Below are 16,193 nucleotides of genomic sequence, written 5' to 3' on the forward strand. Positions count from 1 at the left end.
GTGAAAGTTAGAAACCTCATAGGCCTGAGCAGCAAAGAGCATCATCCCTGTAGAGGCAGCGGACCGACATGCCTTAACTGCTCTGCTGTACACTTTCGCCTCCATACTGCAGCAATACTTCAGCTTGGCTGAAGCTGGCTGGCTTTATAGTGTAATTACTATTAACTAATATTAGCTAATTTTCAAGAGGAAACCAGTGCTCCCACCTAAGGGAAGGTTTCATTTTCCTCCCTGCTTACAGTGAGAGATGCTCCTAGTAGAAAGATTTTATTCAGGCTAGGTAGTCTGATGGAAGGTCAAGAAAGGCATCAGGCATTCTGACTGATGGGCTTCCTTCTCCCACCATACCTAATCTGCTCGGGGATTTTCAGGATAAAAATCTTCAGGTGAAGAGGCGTCACACTGCATTGAATGTCGAACCTGAGCTTAGGTCCTTTCTACCTCTGGAAAGGAAATCCCCATCATGAAGGCTTGTAATACAGAGAGTACAATTGGCACAGTAGAGTGAGACATGGAAGAGCATTTGGGTTTGATCAGAGGTGATATGCTGTGACTGGAGAGCAGCATTAGCTACTGTATCTATGAAGTGTAAAATACCTGCTGGTGGAGATATTAAAGGTACCGCTGTAATAAAAACCTGTGAACTATATTTTACACAGTTCACGTGTCAGGCACAACACACCAGCCAGACATACACGTCAAAGATTTATGAACAGGCAGGCAGGCGTCTACTGTGCGTGAACTAACTTTAAATCAAATGGGCAAAGCTTAGTGAACACTTAACTGTGCTCTTGCAGCACAGGAAGATTGCTCATGGTATGGATTATCAACAGCATCGCACATTGCCATGACCTGATTTTGTTTAAGTTTCCATGATAAAGAGACCTAGAGCGGAATAATGAGTATGAATACATAGACAAAATTCATGAATCTTTTAATGATTCTGTTGTTGCCTAATGATATAATTCCTGTCACATTTTGAGCTGTTGTAAATCAGGATTGATCACCGTTTATAACCATTTTTTTCCTTACTTACTTTTACTTACTTCCTTCCATAAATCAGCTTGATTTGTACCATGGAGGCTTTTACAGTGGAATCTTGCATGGGTCAAGTCTCAGACAATGAGCAGAACTGTTCTTCACCTGGGTGTCTCCTTTTGTTCCTCCACAGTTAGGCTTGCACCTTGTGTGAGCAGTGCTGTGCCTCCTCATTTTCTCTGAGGCATCCTGTGCCACATATAACTGGTCAATCTGATTTGTGATTCGGTGGGTCACTACTGAGCCATGTTGTGAAGGGATGCTACTGCAGCTTGTTAAGGCTGGGGTATGATCTGGGGACTAAAAAAATTCAAGACACTTGCTCCAGAGAATTGAGTAATTTGAAACTAATAAACTTAAAGGTGTTCAATACTACAGTAAGTAAGTTTAAAAAAAAAAAAAAAAGTGAGGCAATACATTTGTTCAGGAAAAAAAATATATAGGTGAGTACTTGTAAATCTGATTCTTACAAACTTGAGCGAATGAAGTCAGGATGTCTTAAGTTCTAAATTCCATGTTCCTAAGAATCACAATTGATCATCCAGATTTTGTTACCTTTTCAAAGACTAAGGGTCCTCTGATACCTCTGACTTCTGACACAGTCTCAGATAGTACCACTTCCTTTAATCCTCTTTCCACCTGGCATTACTTAGGCTAATTTTTCATTAATATGCTTTGAAGTTCTTTAAGACCCACTAATACCATAAAGCAACCAAGACCCTGCTACCAGACTATGGACTGAAGGTGGGCCACCCTGAAAGACTCACTGCTAAAGGAGACCCAGTGGAAGACATTTGCTAACTGCACATAGCTGCATTGTCATTCTCCAATTACTGTGCATGTCCTGGGGACATGGTCTGACAGGTCAGATGGATGTATGCTCTCAGTTACTTAAGGTACAGGAGGGATATGATGAAGAAAGGGTTTCATGTTTGGTGGTAAAACTTGGGACACTAGAGATCTGGATAGGTGCTAGTGTCTGCCACATGCCTGGCATTTGGAAACCTGAAGCCACTGGCTCAGATGTTCCTAAAACATTGAAAACTTAAAAAAGTGGAACCAAGTACTCAGCTGAAAAATTGGAAAGAGAAATTCTCTTCTTTGGAGGCAGTGGGAGTTCTGCTGTTAGTGTCAGAAGGGCTTGATTTCACCCAAAAAAGCTGAGCCAGATCCTTAGCAGGAGATTTAGACGCTAAGCCACCAGCTAGGATACAGGCTGCCAAGTTTCATTCTCATCTTCACAGTCAGCAGTCTTTTAGAAAAAGTTCTGTAGAAGGTTCTTTTTTTAGCCCTGGTTACAGCAAAATGACCCAAGTTATTCTGAAGTTTTATATTTATAAAGAGAGGCTGTAAGGTTAGGTGAAAATGGAATGCCTCAAAGTAACAAAGACTTTCCTTTTTTTTTTTTAAAGTCTTTTCAGTGCTTTTACCATGTGTAGAATGCACCCAAATCTATCTATCTGTGTGTGTGAGCGAGCTGCAATTTACTTGAACAGCCTTTCAAACGCTGCAGGTTGGGACCACACAGCTGTGCCTTTCTCATGAATATACCTAACTTTTTCAATATTCTAATCACCCGGATAGAAGTCTCTTTGAACTGAGTATCAGCTTATTGATTGTACTGAGCCAGAACATGCACCTTTAATATTGTTCTCCATGTGTACAGCAGCTCCAGTTCTGTGTTTTCTAAACTGGATAATCTGTACCAAAACTATTAATGCTTGCTGTATGAGGACATTAAACAGAAATATGTGTGCCCATGCATATGTATATGCACACACAAGAAATGCAGGATAAGTCTGTCATTCGTATTAAACTGCTCAGTTGAGATTGATATTACTAAAATAACCACACAAATATATATATATACACAAATATCGAATCACACGCTAGCCTCAGGTATTGCAGTAGACGATAGATGAACCACAGTACACTGCTTGTGAAACATTGTGCGCGCATACATAATCACAGTGTAGAATTTGAAAGGAAAAATATGTGGTAATTCTGTTTTACTTAGTTGAATAGACTAAACTAGAGTTACTGGATACCTTGGCTGAGGTATGGCAGTAAATCTGCTGAGGTAATTGTCTTTAACACTTAATTAACTATACTATACTAAATGAATTAAGGTAATGCAGGTAAGATGGCAGCCTTAATGCTTACCTTCTGCGATTCTTTGAAATTGTGGCTATAAACAAAGCTTCAGATTATTACTGTGCCTTCCAAGCTAGTGCAGAGTACTGATGTTGTTCCAAAAGGCAATCTGTGCCCTGAAGTTCCTCTAGATGAAAGAGAAGAGTGAGAACAGGGTGGCCAAATGCAATAGGTTGAAGCAATGAGCTCTGAGGTAATGGCAGAACCAAAGATACTTTTTCTGAATTGTAGTGTGCTTCATTCATTAAACCAAATTGTTGTTCATATAAAGACCCTTATTGAGTAAAGCTCTTGGGAGTAGCCTTGTCTTTGAAGTCGGTGGAACATGAACATCTATGTGCTTTAGGGGTCAAGGGTGTCTCAGATACTGACCTGGTGGGTTTGGATTTCCCCTAACAGTTCTCACTTGTGCAACCACCCCCTGGACATTGACTATTGTAGGACTGAAGCCCCCACAACAGACACGTTTAACTTCTACATAGGAATATACTTCATAAATGGCTTGTACGGGATGGTTGGGATGGCAAGCTCTTTAGCACATATTCTGATGATGGACAAGTCACAGAGATAAAGCTGTGCACTAGCTAGCTACTTTGGGCAGAAGCAGCAATCTGATGTGCATCCCCAGTGCATGTCCCACTGGAAAACTCCTCTGGCCTTCTTATAGGGTTTGTTTTCTTCTTTCTGCAAGAGTGAAGGTGCAGGGTTTAAGCTGTAAAATGGATAAACTCCCATCAGAGTTCTGTTCTAAACTCTTTTGTTAAAGTCCCACGTGAAACATACTTCCAGCTTTGGCATTATTTTAGCACTAGATTCTCAAAGGAGCTTCTTTTGAAGGTAGGCGTGATTGAAGCCAGTTGGCCTGAGCAGCAGAGGGTTACATGCACGTGAGATGAAATGACAATTATATGAATATTCTAAATTGAACAGTAAGTCCAGTCCAACTCACCAAGGCTGTAGTTTGGTGGTAAAAGCACTTCAGTGGCAACATGGGCTTGCAGAACTGTCGTGTTTCTGCAGGTACCTGGTTGTGGTCCTGTGACAGAGTGTGCCATCCCTGAGGTGGTATTAGCACAGACTCCACAGTGCAGGGAAGAGGGAACAGTCTGTGCTGCACGCAGGGCTGCTGAGCTGAGGCACCGGGGCACGAGCGGCTGGGGTGGGTTAACAGGAGTTGCTGAAGGCCTTGCCTTGCGGGGTTGTCAGCTGAACTTCACCTTGTGCTGGGGTAGACCACTTGCTGAGAAATCTTGAATCAACGGCCAATAAAAGTTACTCATATTTCTGTCATCTTTCTTGAGTCATTTCTTCCCATATTATGTCACAGTTCTGTCAGAACTGCCCAAGTTTCTTTTCAGAGTAGCTTAAGTACATCACTCACTTTAAATTGAGAACTGCTGTTAATCTTGGTTTATGTTCTTTTAAATGGATTTCTGTTATGTCTCAGTATTAAAAACATTAGCCAGCCGTATGATATATGTCATTACAAAGCCATACTATTCATAATAAATTTAATCCTGTTGTAATAATCACTTGATTTGGATAATGGTGAATATAGTTGAGCACATGTTCGAGTTAATATTGATAGAAAATAATTATCCCCTGCCTTCTGAATAGGGCATAGTAAAGAAGCGGAACTTGCTACCCTGAGAATACAAAACAAAGCACTTAATGAGATTTTAAGAAAGATTACATATTTGTATCAGTAATAGTATCTTCAGCATTAGCTATGATAAAAAAAATGTAAAAGGGAAACAGTTCCTCTTTAGTTTTATGGACTTACTTTTCTTTCACCTTCTTAAACTGCTGTGGAAAATGGAGTACTGCATAGGATGTTTTATTAATGCAACTGAGACTGACTATTTGAAGGCCATAATTTAGGCCTTTTGATATCCAGTTTTTAGAAATTGGACTACTGGCAGAGGCCTCCTGTGTTCAGGAAGCAAAAATGGACCACTGTTTGCCAGAGTTTGTTTTTTGGGTGACATGCAAGCAAGCCTTTGCAGAAAAAATTATTTATCCTCTGATCATACAGCTCATGCAGGGGAGGAGAGCACAGTGGTAGATGCTCTGTGGTTCCTTCTGCCTTTAGAAACAGTATGGCAGGTAACTGGATAAAACTGGGCTTGTTTAACTGAGATGTGCAGGTGCGTTTTGCTCAAGGGTAACAGTTTGCAAACCGGAGAAGGTACCAGGAGATGGCAGCATCCACCAAGACCTTCACACATCTGCTCACACATTTGATTTGTTGATACTGCGGGACCTCCTTACCCGGAGGTTGCTTCAAAATCTTCCATTTGAGTCTTTTTTTCCCAGTCTCTTCATTAAATGTTAATACAGCATTCTGATTAGTTTCTGTCTGTTGGTCTCAGTGATTAGAGGTTCTTGTTAGAAAAAGGGCTTGCCAAGGTGACAGGGTGAACTCAACACCGTAAGCCTTATTTCTGTTTTTCACGTCTCATAGGAGGCATGTGGTTTTGTTTTAAAGCTCTATAAGGAATGAAGGATAATTTACAGCTATGTGCGAAGAGATGGAAGAGATACAGAGACTAGAGGAGGAGGAGGAGGATGGATTACTGATTTACAGAGCCCGTCTAACCTGTTCCACAGACTTGGATAGGGCTTTTTAATGTGACAGAGTTAGAAGCTGTCCATTTAGCAAAACCCAGAGCTAGATTTTTCCAAGGTTTTTAAGAATCTTGAGAATGCAGCTAAGCTTCTTGAGCTGACTTGTATTGACTTTTGTGGAACTTAGGAACAACATTTGCATCTGTCGGTGTGCAAATACCTTCAGAAATCTGGATCTCTGAGGAAGGTTTTTTTCCCCCCAGCCAGCTAGTTTTGCAGCAGTGGTCTGTGACTCTGTTCAGCTAGGCTTTTTCAGTCCTGTCTGAAGTTGGCTGTGTTTGAGCCTTGTCTGTATACATGTTTAGGAGGAAGGGAAGTGTGAAGCCATTAATGCAGCATTTATTGTCATTTAGTCATTGTAAGGACTGCTTCTGTTATTAAAAATACGACAACTGCTGTATTGCATTTTGATGTGTTCCAAAATAGCAAATGTAGACATGTGGTCTGTTCTTTAATGCATTTTTTTTTGCTTATTATTTCAAGATTATTTGAAAAGCTTTTATTCAATTATATTTGTGTATCTTTTTTTTTGATGCTTGGAGGTTTAGAAGGTTTCCCTTGTTCCCTTGTTTGTGTTTTATTGTTGTTGGGTTTTTTTGTGTGTGTGCCTGTTTGTTTTTTTAACAGTAGAAATGTTATAATGTCTGATCCAATCATCCCTAGTTATTTCTGGGAGGACCACTGAAAGACATGTGGGATATTAATATTTAGAATGTAACAGTTGAAGAGATGAGGATGCTTTTTCGCATAGCACATGTTGGCGTGGAGCCGCTGAAGCGCATAACTCATAACTGAGGTTATGGCCCAGCATTCAGGTTAGACTAAAGCGTCTCTTAGACATTTTTCTTTCTTTTGACTTCCTCTGCAGAATGGGATATGGCCATGTGGGACTGAACACCATGTGCTGGTGGGTGGTCAGGTTCTTTGCCCTTGATCACAGTAGAAGCAAAGGGATTTCCCAGTCACCGCTCCCTCCTGGCCTAATGTAGAGCTGCACGTTGTGGCGCCTCCAGCTCATGCTGCTGGTGTGAGACCTTTAAATCAGTGGTGAGTCAGGCATACCAAACCATTGGCCTGCCATTGCTTACACAGCAGCTAAAAATGCCATCAAGGTGACCTATCCTTTCTTCTTGTGATGAGGGTGAATAATTGGGACAGGCAGGCATCAGAGCTGATTCCTATTCATGTTTTGGACTAGCAGGGACAGCTGTCGCTGTCCACCTCATGCTGCCTTGTGCCACATGGGGGGCCTGAAGCAGACAAAAAAAATCAGCCTCCCAGCACTCCCCGGAAACTCCTCTGATCTGCTAAGACATGGCTTATAAAGCAAAACAGCAGAAAAATGCAGTCCTGAAATAAAAGACCTTTAAAGACTTCTAAACTTTCCTCAGATGATGACTATCAGGAACTTTGTGCTGGTGCTGTGGCAGGATTGAATGGGTTTTATCGAGGTAGAGTCATAGCTAGTCTTTCTCCAGCAAGTTAATAAAATGGCAAAAGTCCTTTGAATACCACCAAAGTCTTTGAAATTGTGCAAAAGTCCTTTGGATTTATTGAAAGCTAATCAGTATGACATTAACAAATAACAAAGCAAGCCTAATGAAGGTAAAAGATTTGAGAAATGTTTTTTTTTTTCTTTTGTGTTGGCTTTTTTTCCTGAAACACTTGCCCTTGTTGATTGGGTGACAGGCAGTGTGTTAACAGGCTGGTTATCAAATGAAGTGGGAACTGTTTATGTGTGTTGAATTAGATCCTTTTATTCTTTCTCTGTCAGGGTTTACTTCATAAATGTGCGTTTTAACCAAGTTGTTAAAATGCTCATTTAGCTGAAATTTGGCAATCTAAATCTTTCCTTGATGAGATGTTTTAAATATCCTTTACCTAGTCAACAAAATTTGATTAAAATCAGCATGGGTGTTTCTTTCCCCAAACTCCTCTCTCTTCTTCTTAATTGTGTCCAAAAATAGCCTGTTTGGGTACTTTCCATGCATTCCTCTAAGAAAGCAGCATTCAGCATGAAAGAGATATTCCAAACTGTTTGTCCACAGTTGTTGGACTGTAAAGCATATTTTACTAAGTAAAGATGCAAAAATAAAATTAAACCCAGGAATAACATGTTAGTGAGAAGTGTTCTGCTCAATTGTAAAATCTCAGGAGATTATGCACTGTGTAGTTTTATGTATTAAAACCTTTAAGATTTAGCTTTGCCTAGCTTTAATCAGTAGGAATATCATCAGTGGAGATGACAGAGCCTGGAACTTCTAGCACTCAGTCTAGCAGAATACCTTTGAGAATTACCAGGGCACTTGCATTCTCTGAGCACCAAGTACCAGAAGTAACACACAAATACACACAGATGAAAGTTGTCTTCCTGCTGTGCAGACTCTGCAGGAGGATGATCACATTGTGAGGACGCTAGGCAAAAATTCAGGAATGAGATTCCTGATAATTCCAGATAACTTTAACCAGAAACAGTTAAAATACTTTGTCTATACCTCAGTTTTCCACCTGTAAAAGATGGCTTCTATTATGTGTTTGTCACACATACTTTCTACTGGGGGCTTTCTGCTGCTCCCACAGTATGAGTATATTAGTATATGTATGCATTCATATGTCTGCTTTTTTTACATACCGCTGTGTACAAAGGCTGAGCCTGCAATCTGTCTAAGAGCCATCAATTTTTATACATCCAGGAGGACCACTTGCAATGCTGACCCTGACCTTCAGGCTCTTTCAGATACCCTGTGCAGATCACAAGTTGGGAATTTGGCTTCTTACAAAAATGTGCAAGTAAATGCTAGTTTTGTTTAAAGGATGTATTATCTTCTCTGTAGTTGCAAGTCTTTCTATAAATGCCAAAATAGTCGATTTTCATGTTTAAAAATATGATTTTGTGTGGTAGTTGTGGCCTTCTTATGATACTGAATTTTATTGTCCGCTGTTGAGTCTGCTAGGCTGCTTCCACGCTCTTTTCTCCCCAGCAGATTTAGATTCCAAGACAAGTTGAGGTCCCAGATACTTCTTGTGAACTATATTGTGCAAATTGCATTTGCAGGTACAGTGGTGCTTCCCTGTTGATAGGACCTTAGCATAAGGAAAAGCTTATGCAGCACCTAAGTCACTGTGTACTGTTAGCCTGTGCGTGTAAAACTGTGATGTCTTCCATGGTGCTGTGATGTGAGAGAAAAGTTGATACAGTAGCCCCATTTTCTGGAGCTGAAGAGATTTTATGTAGGCTGGAGGGTGTGTAGAGTTGGGTCTGGGTTCATATGTATAAGCAACTGAAGAAGATGAAGTGTCTGCGTGTCATAAATCATTGTCATTGGAGCTGTGAGAGCTGATCACCTTAGCCTTGCCCAAATGCAAAATCCCCACAACAGAGCTGGCCTTCTGCATGGTGGTGGAGTGAAGGACAAGCACAACTACTATCAGGTGGCCAGTTCACTGCTTCACTGATGTGAATTCTTCTTTGTCCTTCCCTAGTTGTTCTCTACTAATGCAGTCTGTGTTACTTGATGTAGACCACCTCCCTTACCACCATATAGCGATTGCCGTTTACTCAGGTAGTTGGGTTGTGTGGCCTTATGTAGTGGGTGAGTGTTGGGATGTTATGGTGAGTCTCATGAGCTTGCCATAACATGGAATGAGTTTCAGGGTCTTTGATATTGTTTATCTTTCAGCCATGAGGCAGCTGAACTCTCATTTTGTGATACCTTTTTTGCTCCCATGCATGGAAAGGTAAAAAATGGCTGTAAATAAGTTTGTTGAAAAACAAGCAGCAGAGAATTAGAATTTCTGGATTATTCTGCATTGGAAAAGAAGCTGTTGCAGATATACTCAAAAAAAACCCCAAACATTTAACGAAGTTATTACAATAATGACTTATACAATCACACTTGCTTGAGCTCTGCAGTTTACAATGCATCGTGTTCTCACTCCATATTGACTGTATGCACCTTCCAGTGGTGTTTTATAGAAATATACAGTACTGTATTTCATCTACATTTCAGTAACATTGCAAATTCAACACATCCAATGACACAAAAAAGCTTGAAGGCTGCTGAGCTTCAACAGGGCCCATTTTAGCATAGTATTCTTAGTACTAAACACCTGCAAAGAATTTTACTTGCTTTCATTAGCAGCAAGGAAAAAAGTTATTAATGTTATTTTCAAGGATTCTTTTGTTTTGGAGGCTTACTGAAGAACATGGAAGCGATCTTACATAAATCAGAAAAAGCAATAGATTTTGGAGCGTTAAGACTGTCACTGTGTCCTTAGCTGATTGTGCTGTACTTCAATATTGAAAAGGACTCAGAACAAGTGTAATATGACATGCACTACATGATTTATGCCACTCTACCCGAAGAATATAGTATGGGATAATGGCTAATACTCATTTTCAGAGATACTCAGCACCAACAACTTCAGCTGAAATGAAAATGAAAGTGGCAGCTGCTCAGCACAGCCAAAAATGGGGCTGTGAACATCAGCCCTAAAACTGCCTTCCGTTGTGTTTACAGTTTAACATCAGCATCTCAAAACTTTCTGTAAAGAACTACTTTTTAGTTACATTATTTCTGTTACAGTGGGGCAAGAAAACCCGTCATTAAGGATGCACTTTATTTTTCATTTGAGCCTTCTGTCTCCCTCAGCCTCAGTCCACAAGTGAACTATTTTGGAGATTTGAGGGCAATCTGTTTAGTCATTTCTAAGTAGGCAAGAAGTGGCGTGGGAGAGAGTTTTTCCTAGTTTTTCCTGTTGCTATATTTTTTTTTAAAGCATCATTATGGTGAAAGCAAACAGCTGAAGAATAGCACAATTCAAGGCCTGATTCATACTGGGTAGAAAAGTGTATTCACTGGGGCCCTTAAATGAAACACTATAGATTTATCCCGTTTGAAGATATAGTCCTCAGTGCACAGTTCTCTCTGGTGCTGATTCTAGTGTCAAGCCTGAGATGACTCAAACTTTTTCTTGCTTGCTTACAGCCAGCAGAATCTGAAGGTAGGGTAGAATTTAGCCTTTCTGTACCTTCCCTGCACCTGTGCTGGAAGGCCAACATGTATGGCTGTGACTGAGGAGCACTGCCTGGTAATTTTTTCAGTTCTGGATGGAGGACCAAAGGTACAGAGTCCAGCTTGGCTGTTAGAATGGGCAACTAGAATTATTCTGAGGTGTCAGGTGAACAAATGTAATGCTGAAAGAAGTGTGAGAACTTACAAAGAAACCAAACCTATCCGAACAGTTACATATATATGTATGTATAACTTCTTGTTGTCTGTTGTTCAGCGTTCACACCCCATTCCTGTTGCCGTATAACAGAAGTAGGTGGGAGCAGGAGCTAGGAGACTGTGTGAGAGTGTCGTGGAGGAGCAAAATGCAAAATTTGGAATAGGTGTCAATGCAGGGAGGAAAGCAGGCTGTCTAAATTAGATTTGTGAGGGTAACACAGTGGCTAATGCTAATACTGAGATGAAGACGGGGCAATAAACCTCTGGCCATTTCTGTGTTAGCACATCAAGTCATGATGCAGAGGGAAGGTATTTTCAGCAGTTCTAGGAATATCTAAAAGTTTTCCTCCTTTCTTCAGGCTCATGATGTGGAGAAGAGCTGGCTTTTTTGGGGGTAAAGGGATATAAATGACACAGTATTAATAAAAACCTTATAAACTTAATAAAAACTCTTTACAGTAGTTGTCTGGGTGTTATTAGTTATTAGCCTGTGTTGTTAGATGTATGATGACATGATATTGAAAAGTTTTACTGGAATTCATTCAGCCTGCCCTGTGTAATTCACTTCTGACTCTTGCACGCTGGTAATGCCAAATTCAAAGCCAAGAAAACAACTGTACTTATCTGTAAGATGTATACATTGTTTGTTATTTAAGAACTAAATTACCTTATATAACTAATAATTTCACTTTAGCATTTTCAATGCTTTGACAGCATATCTTCTGTCAGGGAATATGGTAAATATTGAGGCAAAATTTTTTCATTATGTAAGTCAAATCTTGAAAGGTTTCATGTGCAGCCAATGTGTGGGCATATGTGTGTTTGTTTATTTGAGTATATATCTGCCTACATAATCCCTCATCTTCTAGTCTATGTATTTTTGCTGTCAAAAGTAAAATCCTATTCAACACTGTTAAATAGTAATACTTTACACTTACTATTATATAGTCTTTCATTCAAGCTTCTCATGCTACTTTAGTTATTAATTAAGGCTTGATAATCCTGGCATGACATAGAAAATATTATCCCCCTTAATAATGGTTAAACAGAACCACAAGGTAACTAAACACTTGTCTGTAGTGGCATTGCCATTCCTGTTTCAAAGATGTGTTTATTGGGAATCCACTGTCTTCCTGTAAAATCTCAGTAGACATGAAGCACTTTAATTTTTATCTCAATATATTTTCTCAAGGTCAGTGCTGGAAGTGGCTCTGTGTGTGTGTGACTGTAATTTGCTGTGTTTAGGTCAGTAACTATCTGTGCTGTCTTCATTGTTTTTAGTTTTGGTTGTTTGAGATTATTCTCTTGAGTTAACAAGCTTGATTGCAAGATGCACTTTTTTGAAGTGAGGACATAGCCAGTTAAGTCAGTCAGAAATTGAATCAGTAATTCTTAGACTCTTGTTCTCATATTGCTTCTAAATACTCCACTGTCCTTTTGCAAGATGGATACATAATACAGAACTGAACCAAACTCTCCCCCTAGTTCCTAAATGTCTAAAAGCTATCAAGATAGTATTTGACTTCTTTTCTTTTCCAGCTTAACCCACACTATCCAGAAGGTAATAATGAAGGAAAAGCTTCGGTAAGTGGAATTTATATTGCATATGATCTGGGAAATACTGTATCATGAGCCCAATACAGCCCAACATAAGACAGTCCTTCACAGCTTTCCTTTTACTTATGTGTTACGGCTGCTGGGATTGTTTTCTGTGCCCTGTGTAAGCTAGGGTGCAGCTCAGAACTGGTGTTACAGAAAGTTTTCCCTCGTGTAATAAAAATGATATGAAACACATTCAAATTCTGTATCAAATTAGCATTGTGTGGAAGCTGTTCTGCTTGGTGACTGTAGATACAAATTTTATAAATTCTTCCCAAATCAGATGTATTACTTCATGGCAAGCCCCACCATACTCTTTAGCAAGAAAACCAGAGACAAAACAAAAAAGTCTGGTTACTTACATGCCAATACCAATTCTGAGGCTCTGCTAGTGGAGACAAGCCTCCTTGGAGCATGTTTGTCAGTCAAGTGTGGCACTAAATCTAAGAACATGCTGAGACTCTTTTTATTGCCTATATTGAATACATGCAAGCAGATATTCAGGCACAGGCTTAGCCTGAGCCCTGCCACACTTCAGGCAACTAGCATGACATCGTTGCAAGGATCCAAGTTGTCCTTGCTGCAGTGTGGATGGGTTGGACATAGGCCTTACATCCTTTGCCTAGGAGGCAATGGCCTTTGCCTTGTACAATGTCAAGAGCAGGCTAGCTTATTCTAACTAACGAGGCAAGGCCAGACATGTTGTTGATAACGTGTGAAGGAAGTGGAGTTAAAACCCTGGGAGAATCATACTCTTACTGAGACAACAAATAGTCCCCCCCCGAAATTACTCCTCCATCAAGTTCATGAGATTGCCTTGAAAACATCGAGGTCTTCTTAAAAAAAATAAAAATAAATCAGTGTAGTTTATTTTTGCCTTCTGGCTTTTGTTCTTTAGGAGGACACACTTTCAAGTTTTTCTCTGTACAGGGAAGAATTTTTTATTTTTCATGAAACAAACCCCAAGATTCTTACATAATTGCATGCCTTCGGGACTGCAATTTTAATAAAAATGGAGACTTTTGCAGGAGTTGGCGACATTGGTTTTCCATCTTCCCTGGTATTTGGTATTAATGGTAATATAGCAATAACAGCTAAGCTGTCCAGAGAAATGAGAATTCTCTCTCATGAAAATACAGATGTTCCACCATTTTTTTTCTCATCCGTATTGGAATGACACTTGAAGCCCTTGGAGCTTTTGAGTGGAAATTGAGCTAAGTTCTAGAATACCCTAGTGAGGAAGGTGCTTGCTTGGAAAAGCCTGGGTTCGTGCTTTTGCTCTGTAAATATTAGAGCTCATCTCTTAGGCTTGCATCTGCATTAACATTGTAGTTCACACCATGACAGCACTTCTGAATCTCCGGATTATTCCCTTTTTAAGACACTCCAATTCACTTTGCAGAGCAGTCTCAGGGCGTGTAAACTTGTGTTCTGTTGGATGAAAGTTAAAAAGAGAGGCACACCCCTGGAATGTATCTACTGGGCTCCAGCCTTTCATGGGTGAGAAGCCCAGAAAACCAGACTACAGCTAGTTTGAAGTAACACCTATGAAAACATGTGTAGGGTAGATAGGCTCTCACCACCGAAGATCCAATCCTATTATACCACACTATACTAATTTAAATATAGTATAGGGTTTCCAGTTGTAGCAATTCCAGTTCATCTAAATAGTTAAACATTCCCTGGACTGGGTAATGAAGAAGTCACAAGAGTAATCTGAACATGAATGTTAAAGGTGACTTCTGTAACGGTTTGACTTAATACTCCTGGGTATTGGTTTCAACTAAAACCCCAGACCAGATAAATGAGATTAGACGAATACTTCCAATGAAAATCTAATCAAAACTGATTGATGATCAAAACTGATTTCTCTCTGGAAATTTTAATTGATGCAGTCAGCACTTCCTTGTGAAAAATGTTTTGTGAAGGAACTCCTAAGAATGTTTGGTAGCACCTCCATGTAAATCCAAGCCTACAGGCACTTTTAGCATGGTAGAAATCCCTTTGGATCCTCCACCCCCATATGGTCTTGTTGGAAACAGCATGAGTCAGCAGTGGCTATTTTAAGCCTTTGTTCTGGCCTTGAGCAACTGAGCAGAAAAGCTTCACATCCCTGTGCAGGAATTTCTTTTTATGTTACATTGGTGTGGTGTTTTGAATTGTCCCTCAAAAGTACAATAATCTTACAGTATTTGTAGTTGTTTAAGGGCCAGCTATGTCAGTCTTGCATCCAATATGCATATAACCTAGAGCGCACACACTTTCTTTGCTCCGTGTTTTTTATCTAGTGTTTCTTCTGCCAGGTGACTGCCTAAATGATTCACTGCAAAGGCATCTTCTTTTTCATCTTTTGAAGCAATTAATTTTGAAATACTGCCTGTGAAGTAAATCTGCTCTGGAGGGGGAGGTGAAGTGGACCTACCCCAACAAAATTTGAAGTCTGAGTAGCAGGGAGATGGGAGATACATACCTGAAGGAAGAAACTGAGCCTGCAGCCTGTGTTTTTCTTTTCTCTGCTAGTCTGTTGGATAAAAGGGTACCAGCTCCCTCTCTTTCATCTGGGTTTTAAAGGCAGCATAACCATCTGTGCCTTTTGTGCCAACCCTTGACTCCTAAATGTATGATAGGGCTTCTTGTGCGTGTTTGCTGCCTGGCTTACAAGTCCTGATCACAGTTGCTTAGGCAACTGAGTTTTAGGGAGCAGCAATGGAGAAGGATGTTCCATGGTGCAGTAGTGGGCATAGGCACCTATGTTCTGCCAAAGTGCATCTTTTCTGCCTTGTCTAAGTGACTCAAAAGTCTAAAAGGGTTTTGGCTCCAGAGAACGTAAATATTACTGGAAGTCACCAGGACTTTTGTTCCCAAGCATTAAAGCTACGTTTGGACTGCGGTTCACTGTTCATTGCTTCTTGAGAACCCAGCCAAATTGTCTTGTGAAACACTGCTTTTATTTCTGGTAAAATTTGGCCTTATGATGAGTTGATTAATATTCTTTATACGTACTTTTCTCACATCTAAACTCCAGAAGATTTTTTTTTTTTACAATAGGAAGATCTTTCTGTGATTTAAAGACCTTATCAAAAGGCTTCCTCATCTCTTGAAGTCTAGGAGATAGTGGTGTATTGTGCATGAAAATGCAGTGCTCTGTGTTACAGCTCCCATTAAATCCAAAATTGGTGTATTTTATGCTGCAAAGTAGTCTATTATTTCTAATCACAGCAACATACAACATCCAGAAGAATGCTATAAACATTGGGGATATGTCAAGAACAGCTGGGAACCTGGCATTTGTTAGAGCCTTTGTATTAAAGACTGCTTTGGATAGGTACCTTAACTCCATTTGTCTGCGTTTTCATGAGAGAGTGCTAATCCTAACCAGTTCCAATCTGGCTTTTATTGCTGAGATTTTTCTTAGGATTGAGACTGGTATGCATTTACTTTTCTTGTAAAGAAGTTGGACAGTTCTACCCTGGACTTATAGGTACAATTTGATGTATTTCTTTTGACTTCTGTTTATCTATATTTATAAATTCCAAACAGCTC

At 39.9% G+C, this 16,193-nt stretch overlaps 1 protein-coding gene across 3 annotated transcripts in view; it reads left to right on the plus strand.

The window, feature by feature from the left end:
• ITPR2 (inositol 1,4,5-trisphosphate receptor type 2) overlaps window positions 1–16,193 on the plus strand; it is a 268,243-nt gene that overhangs the window by 54,489 nt on the left and 197,561 nt on the right. For 2 of the 3 annotated variants that reach the window (XM_055712925.1, XM_055712927.1), the window contains one exon: window positions 12,591–12,635. The exons of the other annotated variant lie outside the window; for it this stretch is intronic. In XM_055712925.1, the coding sequence (XP_055568900.1) occupies window positions 12,591–12,635 (45 nt within the window). The remainder of the gene's footprint in view (window positions 1–12,590; window positions 12,636–16,193) is intronic. 3 annotated transcript variants of the gene reach the window in all.

Source organism: Falco cherrug, chromosome 5, assembly GCF_023634085.1.
Source record: "Falco cherrug isolate bFalChe1 chromosome 5, bFalChe1.pri, whole genome shotgun sequence".
NCBI classification, from domain to species: domain Eukaryota; kingdom Metazoa; phylum Chordata; class Aves; order Falconiformes; family Falconidae; genus Falco; species Falco cherrug.